The sequence below is a fragment of the Nilaparvata lugens genome, unplaced genomic scaffold, assembly GCF_014356525.2.
Source record: "Nilaparvata lugens isolate BPH unplaced genomic scaffold, ASM1435652v1 scaffold4880, whole genome shotgun sequence".
In the NCBI taxonomy this organism is placed as follows: domain Eukaryota; kingdom Metazoa; phylum Arthropoda; class Insecta; order Hemiptera; family Delphacidae; genus Nilaparvata; species Nilaparvata lugens.
In genome coordinates, this window is record NW_024090873.1 from 1 (window position 1) to 9,460 (window position 9,460).

General features: G+C 33.5%; 1 protein-coding gene across 1 annotated transcript; it reads left to right on the plus strand.

Annotated features, from left to right (window-relative positions):
* Positions 1-557: 557 nt before the first annotated feature.
* On the plus strand, positions 558-1,976 carry LOC120355811. Its single transcript, XM_039444525.1, has 2 exons — positions 558-822; positions 1,388-1,976. Exons 1-2 carry the CDS (start codon positions 706-708, stop codon positions 1,580-1,582), a joined length of 312 nt encoding a protein of 103 aa, XP_039300459.1. The 5' UTR covers positions 558-705; the 3' UTR covers positions 1,583-1,976.
* Positions 1,977-9,460: the final 7,484 nt, after the last annotated feature.

The following is a 9,460-nucleotide window of genomic DNA, read 5'->3' on the forward strand; positions in this document are numbered from 1 at the left end:
TTCATCCCGAATTCTCTGTTTTAATGAAACCACAGTTATTCGGCTGACTTTGAAGTTCCAATATTGACATGAATTAAATTATATTTCCTCTCTCACTTTTCTTTTATAATTTTTTCAATTCCATTTATTTTGAGTCACCTGTTATTATGTTTCTTTTTTGAGATAATAACAACAATCTAAGTTTGGGTTTTCGTTAACTGTCGTCGACTATGACATGTCGTGCTAAAAATAAATGTCCGACTCCTCTGTTGAATCATAGGAGTGTTTCTGCCATTTTTTCAATCACGACATGTCTTAGTGTTGACGACAAAGCTACGCACAATCGGAAACCCATCTTGAATTATAGTCTTAAGTTTATGACATTACCCGTAAATCATTTTCAATCTGCTTTTATTGGATTTACCTTTTTTCATTACATTCATTTTTCTCTGCATACATTATTTTGTTATCAATTATATTATAAATTCATTATGCATACATTATTTTGTTATCAATTATATGATAAATTCATTAAATTTATTCAATGTTTAGTTCAACTTTTTGTATTTCCATAGTTCTAAAATTTGATTTTTTCATTTGTAGGCAAAGAGTGCAAAAGTTGAAGTGAAAAAACCTGCGGCAGTTGATTCTCCAGCTTCTTCATTGCCACCGTTCAAAGAATGGTTTGAAACCGAACGGGTAGTTCTTGCAAAGGAAAATCCATCAATGACCGTTGCCGAATTAACTAGAATTGCCCTTAAAACTTACAAATCGATGAAGAACGCAAGTTCTGATTTGGAGTCATCGTTCCAAAACTCAATGTCTAGTCCATCGGTCCATCAGGTACTTGATTACTTTTAGAGAAAATCTAGCACATGACAGTAATTAGGCTATGTATCGCAGCTACATAATATATATATTCTCAACCAGCTATATGTTAGGTCTTTTAACTTTGTCATTCCCTGAAAATTCTAGTTTGTGGATTACTCGAAATTAATAATCTAATCCATGATCGCTGTAGAAACAGTTGTAATGTCCTTAACCTAAACGACTGTGATCTATTTAGCAATCAAAGTTTAGGCTCTTGAATCAACTAAGACATGAAACTAGAAAAAATGGAAGTATGCATTATTGAATTGAATGGATGTTATTAACAAGACATGGTCAGCTTTTCTTGATCAAGTGAATTCTTCATCAATCATTGAAATTTATGCTTTAAATTTATGAAGAATTAGAAATAATGTAAACAAATTGAAAAATTTAATAGTGCATGAATAGGAAAAAGCTTTTGCAATAATTCATGTGTTTTTATATTTTTTAATGCTTGTTACTTATGAATATGATTCATTTTTATAAATAAATGATCAGTGATGATATAATTATAATTTCACGTTATTCGCTGTTGTAGATTTCAAGTGAAGACATGGGGTCCCCAACAAGCAATGAGAATACTGAGGCGGAAAGCTCAACTGCCGAAACGCCTGCTGTTGCTAAGAAAAGGAAAGCAGCAGAAGATGTGCATGAAGCTACTCCCTATCCCAAAAAGATCCCTTCCAAAACTGCTAGCAAATTGACAGGATTTTTCTACAAGAAAAACGAATAGAAATGCAGTAGGGTTGGCATTATGTTTGATTTTTTTATTATCTTTTTCCAACAGTGCAAGACAATAAAAATATCAAGCAACTGTTCATTGCTGTTGAGAAATTTATTATAGGAAAACTATGAAAAAATTCATTCATACGGGAAATCATTACTGAATTAAACTGGTATCCTACCATCCCCTGCAGGGTATTTCTCATCAATAATTTTGTATAATTTCGATTTCTACTTACTCATCGGTTACCTACCTTGTATTGCCATTGGCTTCATGTCTAGTTTTTTTTTTCAATCGCAGGGCTGGATTTGGAATCCCTAGCAATTTAACTTTTTCAACTTATGAATATACCGTATCTACTCTGAGTATTATTATTCTATCAATATGTGTGTTATTATTAATTTTTTCATATATTGAATCTTACTCATAGTAATAATAATGGTTATTATCAAACAGCATTGAATTACAATTGAAATTTACTAGTTATTTAATTAGAAGTGGTGTTCCCGATTCGTTGATTATGTAAGTCAGGAGTTAGTCATAAAGACTGAATGTTTTTCTTATTAATTTATATTTGTTCAGTTTATTATCCAATAAAAATAAATACAAGAAATGAAGACTCTTCATTTTTTATTGATGTATCCTAAATCTACTTCCTAGCATTGAAGTAATCAGCTTCAACACACCTACTTAGAAGTACAGTAATTGCAGGGCCGGCCCTAGGGGTGGGCGGACCGGGCGGTCGCACAGGGCGGCAGATTTTGGGGGCGGCAAATTTTAAGGAATGGAAAATCCAAAAATACAAATAAATAATAAATTAATAATAGTAAAATTATATAAGATGCTTTTCCAAACTCGAGCTAATGAAGACTTTTCCAAGATCAACAATGTCCCAGGAGCGTCTGTTCTGAGCGAACATAAAATACCGTACCTAACTCAGTCCCTAGATCTTGAAGAATTGGTGAAGGAATTTTCCCATGCGAAGGTCAGACGAGTTCTACCTAATGAAACAGGTCTGTTAAACAAACTTGTGTTGTAGAAATTGAAGTTTTGATTACTTAGCAAGTTAAGTAGGCCTAATACTCTCTTCCAGTGACGTCTTAAGCCTGTGCAAAGGTTAAAAATAAACTTTCTACTGTGATATTTTTCGAATTTTTTTTATTTGTATATTATCAAGTCACGCATATCCAGAGCAACAGCTGCCTTCAATAGAATGAACAGAGTTTTCAAGAGCCATGATGTTAAATACCATTGCAACAAAGATAAGACTTCTGAGGTGTTACATCTTCTCTATTTTCCTGTATGGAGCCATGAACATTGAACAAGAAAATTGAAGCTTTTGAATTATGGTTGTACCGAAGAATGCTCGGAATATCTTTGACAGAGCATGTAACAAATGAAGAAGTTTTAAGAACTGAACTCTATACTAACTGGAATGGACTATCAACACAAAGAAAGTGAGGCAGCTAGTAAAGATAGGCAACCCTCATTGCTGTGGGATTCGTCATTTTGTAAAACATTGGCTCTTATGGGAAAATGCATTGCACAGTTTCAATTTCTATTTTATTTCTATATTGTATGACTTATTCCATGGAAGCGTTATTTTTCATTTATTAAGCAGTTCATAGTTAACTTTTTGAGAGCAAGAATAATGAAATAGGTTGAATATGAATAAAGAAAATATTTTTTCATTTGTCTCTCCAGTAGTTTTAGTACTGTATTGTCAACTTTTCACAAGCAAGGGAATAACTTTGGGTTATTTATTTAACAAGGACAAATAGAAACTGTCATGAAATGATTGGGAATGAAAAAACAGGCTCATAGTCCTTATTATTCAATCCCGAGTTTTGTTCTTACACAGTCCAAGGAGGGCTGTGTTTAATTGAACTATTAAACACAGTCTTGTTTATTTTGATAGAGGATATACTATTGTTTTTTGGATTATTTGATTTATTGTTATTGTTAAAGGAAATATTTATGATTTATTGTTTAAGAAAATATCTCAATTTAATAATATAGGCCTACTTACAGCAGGCTATGAATGTAGAACTATGTTGGTGTGCATTGGTGTAATTTCAAATCATGTAAGAGTGAAAGTTTCAGAAATGAACCAAATAACGAAGAAACATTCTATTATATTATATGACTATGATAAGCAAACAGTAAAATATGATACATAATTACCAGAGTAAAATGAACAATTTGAAATTAAAAGGTTTCAAAAATTAATTACAATTCAGCTGATAACAATCTCATATTTTTTACAATAAAAGTAGGTAAATAAAATGAATTATGTGGACTCATGATGATTCATAACACAATTAAATATGATTGTAATGATAGCAATATACTAGGTATTCTGATAATATAATCATGTAAGTGTGGGAGTTTCAGAAATGATGCAAAGTATTCTATGAACAAACATTTATATTAATTGTATTACCGTATAATTTTATGACCATATGATAAGCAAACAGTAAAATATGCTAAATAATTATTATAATATTGTAAATTGAACGATTATTTATTTGAAACTGAAAGGTTTCAAAAATTAATCACAATTCAGCTGATAGCAATATCATATTTTTCAAAATTAAAGTAGGCCTATAGGTACCTACCTGAAATAAATTATCATCTCATGATGATAACACAGAATTATTAATCATTTGTATTTATTCTTTTTGATAAGGATCAATTTGTTCTTCAACTATGTTTCTTTATTTTAGATGAGTTATAAAGTAGGCCTAAATTTTCAATTACTGTAGCATAGAAACGATCACCGATACTAGGAATATAACCAAATTTGTTGTTTTATTTTTGGTCAAATAAACTGATCAATAGGTCTATAGAAAAAAGTATTGGAAATGTATGCAAAACAAAAAGGTTTCTTCAAATTAATTAATAGACTAAAAATGTTTGACTTACCTGTGAAATGGTATTCATTTTCTTTAAACCCATTCTTGCATCCAAATGCAAACAATACATCGCCATTTCTCGGTCATATTTTTATTCAATTCTACGCATTTTACGACAAATACATCTAACCACAATATTTAAAAGAAAAGGTTGTGATCTAATACTGATAGCCCTAATACTCATTCAAATCCGTTTTTCAACTTTAAAAATGAAAAATCGTACTCAAGACCTGTAACAACCTGCTTAAATGTATGAGTACGAGAGAGAAGGGAATCCCACACGGTAGGCCTGTCTCACTCACTCCGCCTTACACACTTTTGGCTGTAGCTTAGCATTGGACAGCCCGTTCCAGTTAGTCTAGAGTTCACTGGTTTTAAGATGGATTATGAAATTAAAGAAATTCTGAACACCATTAAAATCCGTAAGCTTCAATACTTAGGACACATAATGAGAAATGAGTCCAGAGTCCAGATACTTTCTGCTGCAGCTCATCATGAAGTGGAAAATAGATGGAAGGAGAGGACCAGGAAGATGAAGGATTATTTATTCTCAAGTTTCTTGAAGACTCAAGTTTATTTTTGTTTACATTTTTGACTGTCGATCAGCTCTCCCGTTGAACAACTTATACCCACCCGTTGATAGGCGGATGGCGGAACTCCGAATATCGTGCAGGCCGGCGGAACTCAAAATATCTTGTCAGCTGGTGAAATCTATATGATAAGAGAGAGTAGGGTTGTGTTTGTTCGTTTGTTCGCATCAAAACATGTCAACTTGTGGATTGCATACTGGAAGAACGGGAATGATTTGGATCTCCAAATTTTGAACAAAGATTCTAAAAATATCAATCTCGTGCACCTGGAAGCCCAAATTTCAATTTTCCTTCTAGCTTTTTCAGAATTAATGTTCAAATTCACCTATGTTACCGTAGGCTACATGAAGTTTCATAGCCCAAAGTGTGTCTTTTTATGAGCAGGTTATAAGACTGCTATTTACGAACATCTATGTAGCGCAGTGGTAAAAGGCCCGCTTATGGAGTGATAGTTCCTCGGTTTGATTCCCTGAGGCGTCTCATTTTTTTGTTCTTAATTTTTTCCCTCAAAACATATTATTATCAATTATTTTTTGCAGGAATTTGTTTTCATTACTATTGAACTTGGATTTTATCAAATAATTATTTTTAATGTAAAATTTTTCCACCAGTACAAATGAATTGGACATAGTCTTCGTGCTGTAGGCCTATAATTGAATTTCATAAGAAAAACATGAATAGATCACAATAAAATAAGAAATAATTTATATTCTTAAGTTATAATGTACTATCAGACACGAATTCCCAGTGAACGAGTATGTTAGGTATTTTGTTTGGAATTGGGAAAACAAAAGGCTGCCTGATTCAAATTGAGGAGGATCCTAATCGAACTAAAATTTATTGATGTATGGAAAAATGGGACTGCCTAAAATCTTGAGCAGCATAAAAAGTGATTGACCGGGTATTTCTAATTGTCCGATTCGTTTCAAATTTGGCATACAGAATGATATACACATATTAAACATACTGTTGAAGTTTCATCAAAATATAATGATGTTTAGGGGTGGTAGGGGTGAAAAACCCTATTGACCAGCATAAAAAGTGATTGACCGGGTATTTCTAATTGTCTGATTCGTTTCAATTTGGCATACAGGATGATATACACATATTAAACATACTGTTGAAGTTTCATAAAAAATATAATAATGTTTAGGGGTGGTAGGGGTAAAAAACCCTATTGACCAGCATAAAAAGTGATTGCCGGGTATTTCTAATTGTCCGATTCGTTTCAAATTGGCATAAGGAATGATATACACATATTAAACATACTGTTGAAGTTTCATCGAAATATAATGATGTTTAGGGGTGGTAGGGGTGAAAAACCCTATTGCCAGCATAAAAAGTGATTGACCGGGTATTTCTAATTGTCTGATTCGTTTCAAATTTGGCATACAGGATGATATACACATATTAAACATACTGTTGAAGTTTCATAAAATATAATAATGTTTAGGGGTGGTAGGGGTAAAAAACCCTATTGACCAGCATAAAAAGTGATTGACCGGGTATTTCTAATTGTCCGATTCGTTTCAAATTTGGCATAAGGAAATGATATACACATATTAAACATACTGTTGAAGTTTCATCGAAATATAATGATGTTTAGGGGTGGTAGGGGTAAAAAGGTGATAGAGGTGATAGAGAAGCAGATGAAGATAGGGAAACGCACATGCATAGCCTTTATTGACATTGAAAAAGCATTTGACAATGTAAGTTGAACATCCTATTCAACATTCTTCACCAAATGGGATAGACTACAGAGACCGAGACTGATCTACAACATCTATAAACAAGAAATTGGAGTTATTAGGAGTGGAAATAAAGAGGAATCTGCACACATTCAAAAAGGGGTACGACAAGGATGCGTGCTATCCCCATACTTGTTCAATGTGTATTCAAAAGGCAATCGACAGAGTGAGAGAAAAGTTTGTACAGGAGTGAGAATTCATGGGGAAACGGTAGATATGCTTCGTTTTGCGGATGATATAGCAGTAATGGCAGAAAGTGAAGAGGAACTACAGAAAACACTGAATGAAATGGACAGAATAATGGAGGAAGAGTTTAGATTGAAAATAAACATCCGAATGACCAAAGTGCTAATATGTTGCAGGACAGGGGAGAACAGCTCAGCAGTAAAGCTAAGGAATGAGGTAGTAAATGAAGTGAAGGAGTTCAATTACCTGGGTAGCAAAATCACAAGTGATGGAAGAAGCTGCAAGGACATTGCCAGCAGAATTGCCCAGGCTAAGATTGCCTTCAAATAGAAGAAAAATCTATTCACCTCAAAAAACATAAGTCTCGACGTAAGAAAAAACATGTTGAAAACGTATGTATGGAGTACTGCAACATATGGAAGTGAGGCGTGGACAATGGGGGTGAGAGAGGAAAGAAGATTGGCTGCATTTGAGGCATGGTGCTACAGAAGAATGATGAAGATCAGTTGGAGAGATATGATTACAAATGAGCAAGTTTTTGTAAGAGTGGGAGAGAACTGGAACTTCTTGAAGTGGATCAAGCAAAGAAGAGCACAGCTGATTGGCCACATCATCAGACATGACACTCTACTGACAAGGAAATTGAGGAATGGTCGAAGTAGGTAATTGTGCCGATTGAGCATCAATTTAACACCAAGGTCAAGGTCAAGGTCGAATTCAAGGTCAAGGTTGAGAGATGTTATCTCAACCACCACCCCGCCCCGACTGAATTCTCTGTTGGAATGAGCCTGTATTTAGACCAGGGAGGAGATGTTTACAGCAAGAATTTCTATTAAACACTGAGGAAAATATTTTTATTAGGGGGGGCGTGGCCTATCCCCTCCCCCACACCCCTAAAAGGTGTGGCCTAATTAAGTTTCCCCCCCCTTCCAAGATGTGTGGCCTAATACCATTATTATTTCCCACTAGGTATATACCAAAAGTCAAATTCAAGTCAAATTCATTCAGGTCAAATTCAAGGTCAATTCAAGTCAGGTCAAGGTCAATGATGATCCCCACTTGTATGAAAAAATGTGAACCTAGTTTTTTTTTACAAAAATAACGAAGAACCTGTTGATGTTATAAAAAATACAGGAATAACTTTTTTTAGTAAATTTAATAACAAATCAATAAACATATCATTTATCAAATATAATGAATATTTTGAGATATGACATCTTTAGTGATTGGAGATCTCAGATTTCTTCAAGCAGAGATCGGAGATTGGAGATTAACAAAGATTTGATACTGTATGAATGAATCAATAAATAGATGAATAAATAAATATATACATGTTGAAAAAATGTACTTAATAAAAATGATCAAGAAGAAAATACCATTGTTGAAGAAAATAAAACGGAAGAAGGTTGTGTCTGGATCTGGAATAATCGGATCTATATTGAACAAAGCAATTGACTTACTACCTGTTGAACTTCATATCCCTGGCTACAATTTTTGTGGCCCTGGCACAAAACTTGAAAAAAGATTGAAGAGAGGTGATAAGGAATAAATAACTTGATGATGCCTGCCGGGAACATGATATAGCTTATAGCAATCCTAATCAGAATAGAACAGAAGCTGATAAGAAACTAGCTGCCCTGGCTTGGGAAAGAGTCAAATCACCTGATGCTAGCCTTGGAGAGCGCTCATCAGCATACTTGGTAACAAACTTATTGAATGCCAAGACTAAATTTGGTGGTGGGTTGTTTCTGAGACCCTACAAAGGGTGTGGGTTTTTCTGAAACCCTACAAAGGGTGTGGGTTGCAAAAGAATAAGAATAAAACCATAAAGAAGAAGGTAAATCAGAAGAGGATACAAGAGACATTGAGGAAAATTCTAAAAAAAAAAACACCATTCACAAACATTGAAATAATAGATTATGCAAGAAAGCTTGAATTACCACTACGAGGTGTCTACATGAGAGATAGTCTACCAGAAATACCACTCAAAGATCTAGAAATTGGTGTAATCAATTTGGATGATGAAAGCAGTACAGGAAGTCATGGGACATGTTATATTAAATGTAACAATACATGTGACTATTTCGATAGTTTTGGAAAATTGAGTCCTCCACTTGAATTTATGGCTTATATGAAAGATATAAAAATACATTACAACTATAAGAAGTATCAAGAAATCGATGACAATTCAATAGTATGTGGTCATTTATGTTATTGTGGTTGTATAAAAAATATGTTCTCATTAACAGCAAATCAAAATCCACTGGTAGTGATATTTTCCCACCATACAACTGGAACATCTAGCAAATATGAAGGTAGCCCTAATAGATCTATATACATACAATACAATTCCAATATTGAAAACAATATCAATGATAAGTTTAGCTATAATGGAAAACAAGTGAAAATACCAGTAGGGTCATATGAATTGGATGATATAGTAGATTA